The sequence below is a fragment of the Fusarium mangiferae genome, assembly GCF_900044065.1.
Source record: "Fusarium mangiferae strain MRC7560 genome assembly, contig: FMAN_scaffold007, whole genome shotgun sequence".
Classification (NCBI taxonomy): domain Eukaryota; kingdom Fungi; phylum Ascomycota; class Sordariomycetes; order Hypocreales; family Nectriaceae; genus Fusarium; species Fusarium mangiferae.
Genome location: NW_024573927.1, coordinates 1,993,050 through 2,007,832, shown reverse-complemented (window position 1 = coordinate 2,007,832; position 14,783 = coordinate 1,993,050). Strand labels below are relative to the sequence as shown.

At 48.1% G+C, this 14,783-nt stretch overlaps 4 protein-coding genes and 2 non-coding genes across 6 annotated transcripts; all 6 read left to right on the top strand.

The window, feature by feature from the left end:
- Positions 1–2,826: 2,826 nt before the first annotated feature.
- On the top strand, positions 2,827–2,945 carry tRNA. The gene is made up of 2 exons: positions 2,827–2,863; positions 2,910–2,945. It is a non-coding gene; the product is annotated as a tRNA-His (tRNA).
- Positions 2,946–4,553: 1,608 nt separating this feature from the next.
- Positions 4,554–7,672, top strand: FMAN_13857 (uncharacterized protein; the record flags this gene model as incomplete). Its single annotated transcript, XM_041833378.1, has 3 exons — positions 4,554–4,949; positions 5,006–5,683; positions 5,741–7,672. 3 exons carry the CDS (start codon positions 4,554–4,556, stop codon positions 7,670–7,672), a joined length of 3,006 nt encoding a protein of 1,001 aa, XP_041683748.1.
- A 168-nt stretch (positions 7,673–7,840) lies between these two features.
- Positions 7,841–7,973, top strand: tRNA. The gene is made up of 2 exons: positions 7,841–7,877; positions 7,938–7,973. It is a non-coding gene; the product is annotated as a tRNA-His (tRNA).
- Positions 7,974–8,132: 159 nt separating this feature from the next.
- On the top strand, positions 8,133–9,055 carry FMAN_13856 (uncharacterized protein; the record flags this gene model as incomplete). The annotated part of the gene is made up of 2 exons (XM_041833377.1): positions 8,133–8,147; positions 8,210–9,055. The coding sequence occupies 2 exons, from the start codon at positions 8,133–8,135 to the stop codon at positions 9,053–9,055; spliced, it is 861 nt and encodes a 286-aa protein (XP_041683747.1).
- A 481-nt stretch (positions 9,056–9,536) lies between these two features.
- On the top strand, positions 9,537–11,212 carry FMAN_13855 (uncharacterized protein; the record flags this gene model as incomplete). The annotated part of the gene is made up of 3 exons (XM_041833376.1): positions 9,537–10,315; positions 10,375–10,608; positions 10,669–11,212. 3 exons carry the CDS (start codon positions 9,537–9,539, stop codon positions 11,210–11,212), a joined length of 1,557 nt encoding a protein of 518 aa, XP_041683746.1.
- Positions 11,213–13,196: 1,984 nt separating this feature from the next.
- FMAN_13854 (uncharacterized protein) lies at positions 13,197–14,741 on the top strand (the record flags this gene model as incomplete). The annotated part of the gene is made up of 3 exons (XM_041833375.1): positions 13,197–14,218; positions 14,271–14,318; positions 14,369–14,741. The coding sequence occupies 3 exons, from the start codon at positions 13,197–13,199 to the stop codon at positions 14,739–14,741; spliced, it is 1,443 nt and encodes a 480-aa protein (XP_041683745.1).
- Positions 14,742–14,783: the final 42 nt, after the last annotated feature.

Genomic DNA, 14,783 nt, shown 5'->3' with positions numbered 1-14,783 from the left:
ATTGAATAACTCTACAACTCGGGATCCCAGTTGCAAGTCTCTTATGGTCAGAAGACATCCTATTTTGAATGTCCGTCTTCTTTACTCTTTATCCTAAGGCACTCACGACAAGACCTTAGATAACATTTGCATCATTTCTAAATAGTAGAAATATCAGATATAAACAGTTAGATTTAGGTTTCTTTATTCAGTCTACCTAAAAGGCTAGTTCTAGGTATCCTTCACAGCCATATTCCAACTCTCTATTGCATTACGCACTATGAAACGGTTTATGGCTGCCTTGTTTCACATCGAAAGTGAGTATACTAAGTCAATGCCTTAGCGAACAGGTCTGGTTCTCTATGATCCTAACTACTGCACCAGCTGGCGAATGGTGTTGTTATTAGCTACCAGCGCGTAATTCAGCGTGCACCGCCTTGCACAATCTGATCTAACCCAATTCATCACACTTTTTAAGCCGTTTGACCACACGGGCAAGGAAAATCGGGCTTGAATTGATCCGTCACTGGCCATTCTTAACCCTAGCGAAGGTTTCCAACATCGCAGACAACCATGACATTAGGGTAGTAACCAAGGCCCTCCTATCCAAATAAGTCGATAGGGGATAGTAGTATCCATGATGGAGAGGTGAAGCTGATGACACGAGGTGAAACTGGTGAGATGAAACCATCATAAGGAAGGCGTAGTAGCGATGACTGATGGTTGACTCCTCACAAGGTAGGAACAAGCCCGGAAGAGCATTCTTAGATATGAGGAGAAGCTGATGAAACAGCGCCGTCAAAGGAAAGGCGAGGTCAGGCGAAGCTGGCCAAGCCGGTGAGATATCACTGTCAAAGGGGAGGTGAGGCCGGGGGCGACCACCGTGAAGGAGAGGCAAGGCTGGGGAGCGACTGCCGTCAAAGGAGAGGCTAAGCGGGTGAGCCAGCTCTGTCAGAGGGGAGGCGGAGCCTGGAAATGTCGAGCTCAGTGACCGTTTGTCAGGTTGGGCAAATCCGGTGATATATCACTCTCAAAGCGGAGGCGAAGCCTGGCGGATGCGCGAAGAATGACGTTCGTGCGGTTGTGGCAGAGCCAGTGAGAGGTATCGAATTGGGGCGAACAGGAGCACCGAAAGCATACTCGACTGAAATTTATTGATACCCAGAAGGGAGTGAAGAGCAAGGCTCCTTGGCTGCATGTCGAGTCCGTAAACGACAAGAAGCATGAGGGAATCTGACAGGCCGTCTAAGTCTCTTAAATCGATTAAACTCCTAGAAATCGCGAGACTATCATAATGCATACCTCAGGTGAAGGACTGTCCTTAATTATACGGACTTCAGAAGGTCCTCTCAATCAGGCGCGCTACCGCGATGTGGGGGAACCTTTCGTTCTTATAGACTGTCATTTCGCTCAAGAGGATAATTATTGTTTACCGAGGTAGGTTAATATCGCCGATACTACCTTTAACAGATTGTTTAAAAGCCTTTCAGTTAATCCCTCTACTTACACTGATGAGATATAGGGTTATTCTGAGGCACCCTAGATCCTCCTCTTTACTATTAAGCATTACTGCTTACATTCAATCTTTCTACTACTATAAGACCTTGTAACTGCCATGGTGACCTGAATGAGTAGAAAAACTCGGAACAGCCGTATTAAACCTAGTGCAAGTGCCTCTTCACCACATCGGGTTTGGGATGTTCTCATGTCGAGTAAAATGAAGGTCTCAGAGTCCAACTCGGTTCTCGAACACTCTTGCTCATCATGAACCTACACAAGCACAAGGGATTAAGTAAGGCCACACCTAGTAGAAAGCAGCTCAAGATCGATAGTGCAGGACATTCTGAAACACGTAACCTTAAAGGTAAGCTTAACAATTTGCTTAGCAATATGGCACTTTCTTCCTACTCCAGGCCAAACTCACTCTTGGTCATCCGCCTCCAGATAAACCCAGTCAACACTGTAACAATTAATAGCAGGTGATTCTGAAAACCTTTCTTTAATTCAAAATGGCTATGCCTTCCTCTAGGTCTTTGTATAAACGCTATTGTTAAATGTTCCCCCTTTAAGATTAAGTGATGACGGTAACGGGGCTGGCCAAAGAGGCTTGATTTAAAGACGAGGAGCACCAGTGTACTTATTGAAAATAATTATAGACAAGGAGCTTTAGAAATGAAGTAATGGGATACTAACTGGACAGAGATGGTCAAAGACAGAGAGGCATATCCGTTAAGCTGCCTGGATGGCGACATCCTTCTAAATGTTGTTGGCTCCGTGGCCAGCTACCTATACTGTTGGAAAGACTGGGATGGAATCTGGAAGAGCGTTCTGGATAAATCAGCTGAAGAGATATATCATTTGCTATTTTCTTTCAGTAAGCTAAAAGACGCGATATATCCAGCATCAGAAGCCTTTTGTTAATGCCACGGATAACGCAAGTAAAGATGGCACCAAACTTTTCTGTTATGTCTGCCTCAAATCTTTGAGTTTAGTGTTACTTTTAGGAGGACCATCTAATTCGATGGGAGATTGTAGGCTGGCTTCTGGCGTTATTGCAGAAATGTCAGCAATTGAATATAGACTTAAAAACAGTTAGAAGTAGCTTGCACTTTATTAAACACTGTAAATAAATAAGATAATAGTTTAATCTAGAAATAAATTTTCTATAATATTGCCAGAAATAAATATATATAATAGTAAATATTAGGAAATTATTAATATCTTTATTTTAGAAGTTAGTATTTAAAGAGAGAATGGCTACAAGTTACAGGGAATTAATTGGCAAGTTCGATAAGGCGCTCCTTTCTTATTTGCAATTTTCGTCCCTGCTAAGCAACTAATAGAACAGCCCCATTGGCCTAATGGTTAAGGCGTCTGACTGTGAGTAACTTGGAATACCCCGCGTTGAATCTTGCTAATAAATTAGTCTAATCAGAAGATCGCGGGTTCAAATCCCGCATGGGGTTTTTTTTTTAACTTATTTAAACTTAATAAGGTAATAAGAATTGATTTTGCTTTTGAATGAATGTTCCATTCTAACTTGAAATGGTAGAGTTGTGGCCGAAAACGTCTTTGCTGTCGCAAAAATGGATTGGCATATTTTAATTGTAAAATGGCAAAATATCTGGCAAGCTCATATCACGTTTGTCAATAAGCTAGCCATAGACAAACCAATTTGCCATGCCGTATATTTGCAAGTAGAGCAAGAGAACTCTAATTTTGCCCCAAGCTGCAGGAAATATGTAATCAAAGTCTACAAAACTTACCTTAAATTATTCTAACTATACCTTAGTCCTTTCATCCTTCCAGGTAAGTCAGAATATTTCTTTCTTCCCTTTATGTGTACCGCTTTATATAACTCAGTTTACTCTATTAGATTATCTGGCTACCAGATGTCACTGCAGAATGCCCCCCCGAGGCCTCAAAAGAGATGGAGTGTTTTCGAAAATCAGCTCGGCAGTGATTTTCTCTCCTCGTGACGAACCTTATCTTGGACTATTGTATGGTATAAGCATCTTATCGGCCGAGATGCGCCCACGCCGAGGTCCAGATCCATAAGGCATTCGTATTTCTTGCTGATGAGCTACTATTTGGCGATCATTTGAATCCAAATGTAAAGCTCTGCCGTATTATGATCGGTAGGTGGCTCAGAACGTTCTGGCATATCATCATGGAAGAACAAGAAGAGTTTATCTGCAAGCTCCTATAGGCACATTGCGTTCGTATTTATTACTCGCTATTGCTGTTTGGTAACGATCACAATCCAATTGTCATTGAGATTAATGTCGGCCAAGCTGTAATTGGCAAGTGGTTCAGACCCTTCCAAGTCAATCGCTCTACTGGCCAGGGGATGACCATCAACGAGATCCAGGGCTATTCTGAGGTGCCCAAGATCCTCCTAGGCATTATAAAGCGTTACTTCTGGCCACTCATGCAAGATTATCTACGATGGGACCCTGAACGAGCAGATGATGTAGGCTCAGAAACTGACTGAGCTTGCTAATCTGACCGTGTAATGGGTCGGCACGGATAAAAGGAGGAGGCAGTTTTGGTACGAGTATACCACCTTGTTGACGCATATACGCACCTATCTACCTCAGAAAATGATACTGCAAGACTTTGTCCTCCCTTCGATAACTCCTTATCTTGCTTACCATCATCACTGCCACCAAACTATTTGTGCAGAGTCAAGATGTTGTTGCGCTAGCACAAGCAGACAATCATATCACAAGCCGACGAAAGAAACACAAAGACAGTCGACTAGCTATGACGCTATGGACACGATGCTACAGATATGGAAGAAAAGTCGTAATGGAAACATAGATAAATTCAATCGATGGTGAGATATGTGACGACACAAGTGACTCGGTCATAATAACACATTAACTTTCTCCCTCTTCCAGGCAGAATAGACTCTGCTTTTATAAAGTTTGATGTAATTAGCATAGCAAAATCGTGTGCCCGGAATATTGATTTCCCGGCGGGAGGCTACCAAATCCTCAATTCCTCAAATCCGTAAACGCTCAAGCTATGCTCCACTTCACCTTTGTTTACCGTCTCTTCAACCTCCAGCCATGGGTTCAATCTACTTAGAAGACCGTTATTGTCGAGCTAAAGGCTGCGGGAGAACCAAATGCGATCATTGCAGCTACTGCCACCATCGAGGTCATTCCATCCACCAATGTCCACTAGCAACACCTTGCAAGTTTTGTGGCGATAAGAGCCATAAAACCGAACGTTGTCCCAATGGAGACAGGGCAACACCTGTCACATTCAAGCATGGCCGTCTTCCGCGAAATGAGCCGCGAAATCAGTCGCGAAATCAGTCGCGAAATCAGACATCGTTTCTACGTATTCAGTCACGCGAAGGTGACCTGTCGTACAATATAACGCTCACTCCACCGAGTCACGATTCGCTTGCTTGGCTCGATGTACCAAGCGAGGTTAGGGAGGTTGATATTTCCTGCCCTGTATGACTATTCAGTTTCACTTAATATGTACTAATTTCTTGAAATAACAAATCTAGGCCGTTGTTCTGCAAAAAGATCTCGTGTTCCCCGATCTGACCAAATTATGTCGATCCGTTATTGCCGAAATCCTCAGTAATCGCCTTCCTGGAGTAACCCCTTCCCAAAGGGATGTCATCCAATGCAAGCTTGGCTCAAGAGATCTGGCCGCTTATCTCATATCGTTTGTTTGCCCCGAGATCAAACATCTTCAAGGGAAATTGGTCACGCGGGAGCGCCTGGGCATAATCAAGGACTTGCAAATCAAGGATGGCAATGACTGGAGCGGGACGTCTATGGGGTACCTAGACTACGTGACAGACAGTCGAAATCCCGGCTACATTCGAATGTATGTTGGTCAGAGTCTTGAAGCACGCCGAAGGCTTTTCAGTCAGCATAGCCAGTCGATGTTGAGAGGAGACACCTCATGCCTCCATTACTTCGTCGTCTGGCTAGGAAATGGTAGACGCACAGCCAATTTCATCAGACTATGGGAATTCCCTCGTGGAGAAGGGGATTCTGACACGATGGGGGATATAATCCAACGGAACATTCTTGAGGCAGTTCTCTGTCGAGCCTTCTCTACTCATCACGGAAGTCTTACGACATGTGACAATGAGTCTGGCCTTGCATCAGGATACGGTCTGAACGTCATGACACCACTTGCCCAGGCAAGTGCTGTCGGGGACTATCTTCAAGCAGTCTCAAAGTCTCAAATGGCGGCATCCGCAGACCCGCAAATTCGATATTAGCAGTCGTTTCGGTCTGCGGCAAAAGCCAAGACAATGCAGCATATCTTACCAAACGATGGGATTGGAAGGAGTCTGCCAGTATATAAGGACTGCCTTCGTGCTGCAGTTGGGGAGGGCTACTTCCAAGCTCTATCAGATTTCTTTGCATTGAATCACCCTCCAGACGTTGACGCTACTGCCACATCTCCGGTAGCAAAGTTCGCTGGCAACCTTTCTGCAAAGATCGGAGTATTATTGGACTACTCAATGGTTTCGGCAGCAGAGGATTACTCAAAGACCTCGCATCAGATTCCCAACCAAGAGAATAAAATCCCGTGGCAAATTAGAGGCTTTGGCTTTGATGCATCCAATGTCCTTGTTTGGACGTATGATTTTATGCCTTTTACGACCCTTCAAGAGAGCTGTCCCACGGGTGTTACGCCTTGCTCATCACGCAACGGGTCGCATCGCACACTCGTAGAGGCGAGCCGTGTCAAAATTGTCCTGTTATGCGGCCCTCGAGCCGAGCAGGTGATCCGTGGAGAATTTCAGAACCTGACAAAATCGGAACTTCATCTGCGATATAACTTTACCATATATTTTGACGACAATTGCCCAAGACTTTTCATTCGATGTCCGGAGTTGCCTTCACGCCCTTCTGCAGTACCTTACCACCACAACTCCAAGATTGGAGAGGCAGTGCGCTTTGCTGCAAAGATGACAGGAGTGGAAGGCCTACGTACAGCATTCCTTGAAACGAGTACCGTGATACAATATATTCTCTGCCAGATCAAGGCCGAGAGACTCGGCACAGCTAAGCCTATGACTACCCAAACTATCCCTGAAGGGGTAAAGTTTTGGCTTTTGAACCGAGGATTTAGGGGTCTCGATGACATTTCACAGCTTGAGAAGCTATCTGGGACTCTCAGCCGCGGTTTGTTAGTGGTTTTACACGGCCGAGCAAAGCTTGCGAGAGAGGGCAAGATACGGTCTAATTGGCTTTGGCGTCAACTTCATTTAAAACGTGGAAAGCAGGAAGTTCGCGCCTATGAGCGTTTCGACCCTGAAATGTATGCTCTAGCTAGGGCCTTTTATTCTGAGCTCGCTGCACTTAGCGACAAAGAAGTCTTGGAAAGTTGTAGCTCACGTGCTCCCGATGCCGGTGTGATCTCAAAGGATCACCATGATAAAGACGACAATCATCATGGTGAAGAGAAATATGAGAACGTGCCTACAGCTACCACAGATCTTTCCTCAGCATTGCAAAGTTCACTATCTGAGGAACCAGAGATGGGGGATCTGGCAGCAACTATTGACCCAGCCATAATCGCCAGCATCACCAATGGCGACAATTATCCGTTGGCTAACATGTTCAAAGCCGAGAACCAACGGAAGACTGTCTCAGACAAGCCACGATGCAGCGGAGTTTCAAAGTGGACAGAGGAGGCGGAACGCTACAAAGTTACCCCGTACAGGTACAATTTGCCCAACTCTACGCGATATAAACACCGCCGAATCAGCGTGGGGCATTGTCGAATCCTGTTTGACATTAATCTCAAAGTCAAAGATGACGTGGTAGACGTCTGGATCGAGATCAGCCCCCACAACAGCACACACCCAAATCACTACGCGACAAGTGCATTACCTAAAGACCCTGCCACTCGCTTGGCTTTCTTGGTTGTCTATACAGATGGCACCACTTATCAAGAAGTTAAGGCTTATGCATTTTTCCATGGATATAGTGCTGCGTGTAGAGCGAACACCTTGGTGGACTATATTGACAAAGGCAAAGAGGACGAGGATATTGCACTGACTCCAAGACGATACTTGGATATTAGACGTGTAAGAGCAATTCAGAGCAGTGGTTTGGGTGTCATTGCCAAAGGAGGATTTACAGATGATCTGCTAGGCCTGGATCGTGAAGGTGATGATGGTAATAAGAATGAGGATGAATGATGTACTTAAGTAAAGAATAAGAAGAACCTCTTGACTTGTCAAAAACTAAATGTCTATTAATTTATTACCTTTTAAATTTTGAATTAATTTTATTTATATTTTTAACATCTTTCGAGGTTTTGCGCAATAGGTATATTTAGCAAACGTTAGCGAGTGTAGGATAAATAAGCCCGTATGGCCTAATGGCTAAGGCGTCTGACTGTGAGTAACAAAGTCTTTAAAAGTTCGATTTCCATACTAACTACCCAATGGTCTAAATAAGATTATCAGAAGATTCCGAGTTCGACCCTCGGTATGGGCTAATTTTTTTAACTTTTTGAACTTAATAAGGTGATCAGAATTGATTTTGCTTTCGAATGAATGTTCCATTCTAACTTGAAATGGTAGAGTTGTGGCCGAAAACGCATTTTGCTGTCGCGATGTTGCGGTCCGGCCATGTCACGTGGCTGCGACATTCCCCATGAGCGATGATGACGTTGAGATTTCCAGCGACTTCAACGCAACTATTGCTCCCTACATTATACTTATTTGAACTAGTCAACTAGCTCAATTGCCTACCTATCTTTCAATAGTCTTTCATACCAACACTATCTGTGTTCAATTACGTTGAAAACTAGGAGCGGAACCGAGACTCACGAGGATCACGCCACCGCGCGTGGTCACAAGAGACAGTCAAGCAAGACGGACTCTGCGCCGGAGCCCAAGACCAAACAGGTCAAGACGAGAGAAGCTCGCCCTTCGACACCAGATGGTCAGAAACCCACACTCACAGAGAAGGACCTCGAGTTCGACTTCGACCACTCTCAGATCCGGGACCCGCGAGCAACGCCGGGTCGCGTCAAGCGTCCCCGGTCTGAGGAGCGCGAACTAAGTGAGGAGTTTCTATCCAAGTTCCACATCCCCAAGCATAGAAACAAACATATGGACCCGTTGTATTCATTCTACGATCTGCATCGATGTCACCGCAAGGGTCCAGATGGGTCTCCGACGTACGATAGCGCAGGTTTTGAACTCGACTATGAGAAAGTTGCCAAGTGGATGAAGCCAGTAGCTTACAACAAGAAATCAATGGTCAATGGCATGGAGCGCCATTTGGAGAGAGTCGAAGAGGAGACAAAAAAAATCTACGATGGTTTCTTTGTTGATGGGAAGGGTCCTGAGTGTGAAGAGGGCAGTATTCAGGTTATGGATCAGATCAAGGATCAGGTCTCCAAAGATCTCGGGGTCCCCTGGCACCAGATCGACCCGAAGCAGCTGAAGAAATGGGAAGATCAGGGGTTCGCCAAGGTGGATGCGGATAAATGGTGGCATCGGCCAAATCAAGTTGAGCGTGATCGCTTCATGAAGATGCTAGGCGGGGCTTCACTCCGGAAGGATCTATAGCCGTGAAGTGGATTCAGATCCTAGAGTGTCTTATCTCTCACAGAGTGAATTAGTACTGCAATTCCAGTATAGCTTTGTTTATCATTCCTCCAGCTAGGGGCCAAGAGTGCCTGCTAGTGAAGGATCTTGTAAACTATCTCGATCTTTGACTAAAGGTGCAACCACTACGCGCAGGAATATGGATTTTGACATGCGAATCCTCGGCTTCGTTTAAGTGGGTTCGACTAAACTGTCATTCCCAAGCCATGTTAGCGCTGACTCCGGGGCCCTGGATCGCATCGCCTCGAGAGCAAAAGAGCCTACGAGTCTCCCTTGCATGACATTCCCCACATCAAAAGGGCGCCACTTCTACACGCCCTTCTGACGTTTTACATGGTGCTTATGCTTATGTCTCATAGATAAAACACAACGACAAATAATTGGAGTTTAGAGTATCACGTCGAAAAGATATATCACATTTTTTGAACTGCCGAGAAACAAGATGGCCACTCAGACAGAAACACTGCTGGAGGATATGCTGCCCTCAACTGCCGAGGCACAGAGTTACGTGGACTCTCCACTCAACACCGTCGCCAACAGCACCCCAGCAGCATCTCGTCTACAGAAAATAGCAGTGACATTCCAACTGTCCGGCGTCAACTTTGCAGCCAGCGCTACAAACGGCCTCATCGTCGTGGGTCTGCCCCAGATGACCGCCGACCTCTCCCTCCCCCCATCCCTCGCCTTCTGGCCGTCCTCCGTGCAGAGCCTCGCGACGGCCTCGACGCTGCTGCTCGCGGGCGCCCTCGCAGACGTGCTAGGCGCCAGGTCCGTCGATCTGGTCGGGTGCATCCTCAGCGGCGCGCTGATGCTGGCCTGCGGATTCGTCCGCGCGGGCGAGCAGCTAGTTGCGCTAAGGGCCCTACAGGGCGTTGCGCTCGCGCTGCATCTCTCGAGCTCTGTGGCGCTCGTGACGAAGACGCTGGCGCGGGGACGGGGGAGGAATTTCGCGTTTGCGTGTCTGGGGTTGAGCCAGCCGCTTGGCTTCTCGTTTGGGCTCGTCCTTGGCGGAGTGCTGGTTGAGACTATTGGTTGGAGGTCAGGTTGGTTTCTCTACGGTGGCATCAATCTTGTATTGTCCGCGGTGGGTTTCTGGTCTTTGCCAAAGTCCGAGCCGCTTGGAACGTTGCAGGAGGTAATGCAGAGCGTTGCGACAAAGATTGATTGGCTCGGCACTCTTCTCGCTTCAGCTTTCATGGCACTGCTGTCATACTTTCTAGCGTACGCCACCGTCACCCGTGTCTTAATTCAACGGCGCGGCATAACTGACGACTTCATAGCATCATCAGCACAGACGTGTACCGCATCAAAGAGGCAAGCAGCATTGTTCTTCTCAGCTTGAGCCTCGTTGCCCTGCCGCTCTTTGTCGGCTGGATGCATCTTCAGGTGAAAAGGGGTCTACCGGCCTTGATACCGAATGCGCTCTGGCGGAACCACTCTTTTACCACGATCTGCGTGACCATAGCCTTATCCAACGCTGTCATAAACTCGCTAGAGCTATTTGCGAGTCTGTTGTAAGTTTTAAACCCGAATGACAGCTCGTAATATCCCCCACGTTGTTAATCTTGACCTAGCTTCCAAGAGGTGCAGCACCTATCAGCTCTCAATGCAGCTATTCGCATCCTACCTAGCGTCGTGGTGGGTGTGGCCCTCAACTTCACAACAGGTCTGGTCGTCCACAAGATCCCTGCTATATGGCTCGTTGTTATCACATCTGTCCTCACAGCAATCTCGCCTCTGCTCATGGCAGTCATCGACCCTGCGTGGACGTATTGGACAGCTGCATTCTTCGCACAGGTGCTCATGCCCTTCTCAGCAGACGTGCTCTTCACAGTGGGTCTGATAGTCGTCACTGAAACGTTCTCCGAAGACAAACAGGCAGTGGCTGGGTCAGTATTCAACGCAGCGTCCCAGTTTGGAAATGCCATGGGATTAGCCGTGATGCAGGTTATTTCAACCCTTGTTAGCAAGCAACATGCAGGATCGAAGCCAGCTGAGGCTCTTCTCCAGGGCTACAAGGCAAGTTTCTGGACCATGTTCTCATTCATGCTTCTCTGTGCTCTCATTGGAGGCGTCGGGCTACGTAAAGCCGGTAAAGTCGGTCTGAAGCAGGAGTAAAAAGGGGGCGCTGGACAGCTACAGAAGTTGAGGGCGACAATCTCCCTAGAGACAGGAAAGTGGAATTTGGTGACATCTCGATATAATTCTATTGAATGACGGGAGATGGTCCTTGTTCCGTCGTAAGTTGGGGCGGGCTCGCAAACTTAGTCGGCTCCCAATCAAGTTATTGCGTCCGACATGGGTCCTTGGCGTTAGGTACAGCTTTCAGAATACTAGCAGTGTCGATCCCACGGGAACGTGTCTTGGAGTTCAGCTGCTACGGAAATACCTACTCGACGATCCCTGGAGAGAAATGCTAATCCCTAAGATTCATTTCCTGAATAAATCCACGATCAGCCCTATCTAATACCTGTTTCATCGTTGGTGGTGTGCTGTGAAAAAGGTTTAGGAGGCCGTGCCGGAAATTCCTCACGGAAGTTCCGTTGACCCCCGATGGGTCAACTAAATGTGCCGCCGGGTAGTTAATAGCCACCCACGGGCGGACACTCGATCGAGTGGCTAGTGGGCCTCTGCTCCAGTTTCAGAGGGATCCGCTGCGGCTCTTGCTCCGACTCTAAGGGCCTAGACCGTCTACAGTGTCGACGCGCTAGTTCGTGTAAGGGAACGATCTTAGGGGCGTAAACGCGCGTTCTGTCAGTGGCTTGATCTGGTGGCAGATTCATTTGGTCGGCAATTCCAATATCCCGACCAGGTTCGGGGTCCCAAGTCTCAGGTATGGTTCAGCCCTCAATTCAATGGCAATCAAATTAATTTACGAGACATTGTGTGTGACTACTTGAGACATCGCCGCTCAACGCTTATTTGACGTTATAATGAGATCAGAGAATGCCATTACGACTTGGATATGGTATTATCTGGAATTCCATCCATCCATCAAAGATAATGCACTTCGTTTAGTGGGCGGCCTTGGGGGCCGTTTTGGTGGTCAAGGGAACGCGCAACAAACGCCAAACTGACATTCCACGCCACGCCTTGTGACATCCCATCTCATCCCAATTCTTGGATCTAACTAACGTCCGTCGCACAATTGATCGTCCCAATACGAAAGGGAACAATACTTGGCCCTAACTCCTGCAAAGCTGAGATCCCTGCCGTGTATCAGTCAATAGGATTGATAGCCGTCATGATCTCGCCGTATCCAGCAACCAAGAACCTGAATCGCTAATCTCGCATGCATGGTTGACACCTCTAGTTACCCAAGATCCAAGCGTGTCGAGCTACAACTAGGATCAGGATCTTATCTTGAATGACCAGAGCCGCGTCGCAAGGTGAAGTTAGGTTACTTTGAGACGTGAATCGGGACTGGTTTGCGAGTCATTTATCCAACCGAAACGTTGCGCCCCGTGGAGATCCTGCGGGCCTCCGGCTTGGCCCTTAAGAACTGCCTGAGAACCGGAAACTCGAGACAGACAAAAGACATGTGGCCGCAGACTAGAGCTGAACGGACAACGCCACGAATGAGCACCCTAATCCTTGTGCCGGGCAAATCGGAGCCAGCCGTTGTGGGTTTAGTTTGCTTATTGCTGATTACATCACCTACCAAATCTCGGTGTTATCCCTTTCAGCTCCATTGTGGCGCTCTAGCGCTGAAGCTTGTTTTCCCTGGCATGAGCATGAGTCTGAGCCTGAGCCTTGAGGCACAGTCCAAATAGACGAAGCGGAGGCTCCCTGGTCTGGTCTGGTCTGCCCTGGCTGCTGGGTAAGGTGCTATAGCATACCTACCGTTCGTCGGTACCTAAACTAAATGACTAGGAGGGTAGCGTGAATCGATCAAAAGCCCGTGATCCGCTTCCCCAGATTCACTTCCACGAACCCCTCTCTCCATCTCGTCTCATCCCATCTCATCCTCCCTATTTCATTCTGGGATGTAAACGGTAAACTAGCTCACCCTTCCAACGGATATAAGTCTGCTTGTTGGTCCGGTCGCCTCTTTTTTTTCCCCATCCTCTTGTTTCTTGTCCCATCCCTGAAGGCGATCATCATGTATAATGAAACCCAGACCTCGACTGCCGAAGCCCGTCGGCTCAAGAAGCGGGAGCTCGATCGCAAGGCCCAACGCCTGGCGCGAGAGCGAACAAAGAGCCGCATCGCTCAATTGGAGAGCATGGTCGACAACCTTCGACAGGACGACTCTAATGCGCAAATAGCTACCTTGATGGACCAATTAGGCAAGGTCACCAAGGAGAGGGACAATTTATTACAGGTCCTCGATTCTTTAGGCTCCACGATCCGTCGGCACATTGGCGATACCACCAACGCCACCTCCACGAGCGAGCGACGATCAGAGTCAAAATCCGAGTCGCCAGCCTATGCTGGACCAGCACAATCACAGTCACAGTCGCAGTCGCAAACACCAAACGAACGAATAGTCCCAATCATGACCCAAAGAGCAGCGTCGGAAACAAGCAACTCTACAATACTAGAACTCCCCATCAACCACCCTCCCCCGCACGACCCCTTCTCCTACGACGGCTGGAACTACGCCGTGACGACAGAGCACTACCCTACCTCCATGGCCTTCGACAACTCGATCCTCCCTCCCGCCGGCAACGGCTTCATCCCCATCCAGCCTCTCCTCCCAAACCTCCCCCCAACACCCGAAGAGGACGACGTCATCATCCCCAAGGCCCCCGTGCTCTGCCACTGCTCCAGCCCGACGAACTGCGCCTCGGGCTACCACGACGTCAAGCCCAACATCTGGCGCGCAATAAACGAAGTCCTCGTCAAACCCACAAAGCTCTCCGCCGACGAGATTGCCATGGAGGAGTACAACGCCGAGGATATACCCGTGCGCGCCATGGTCGAGGGCTGGGATAGCATCGAGCGCGCGGGCAAGATGACGCCGACGTGGCGCAAGCTGCGCAGGGCCGATGAGCTCTGCTTTGCGAATTGTGCGGATACAGAGCGTTTGGCTGCCATGAGGATATGTCATCTATTGATCACGTATCACGGCGACCCTACGATGGAGAGACGCGCGACTTTACCGCGATGGTACTGGAATAGGTGCGACAAGCCAATTCCCACGTGAATGAGCCAAAACCTAACAAATCCACAGACCATCACAAGCACTACCGCATTCATACGGCATTGACTTTTTCGTCTGGTAAGCAACTCAATTGAATTCACCACCACAAAAACTAACCCCACCCGCAGGCCCGGTCTCCGCGAACGCCTCATTTTCTCCCAACACCAATACTGCACCAACACCTTCTGGGAGCTTCTCCAAACCAACCTAAAGATCCTCTGGACGGACACTTTCCAGGATACATTTTACCACAATGCGCACACGGGCAAATACCACATATCGCCACTTTTCGAGCAGCGCATCCGCGACATCAACGCCTGGACCATGTCGACGGACTTTTTCCAGCACTTTCCCGAGCTGAGCGAGGATATTCCAGCATATATGGGAATACCGGCTTCCATGGGGGGAGTGCATCCATCCGCTGTTGTGCCGTCGAGTAGGAGGCGGTATGAGGATGATGAGAGTAAAGTACATAAAGGACAGAGGGCAGCTATATGTTAGCGGTAGACACTCTTCCAATGATAAACGAACGGAATGATGTAC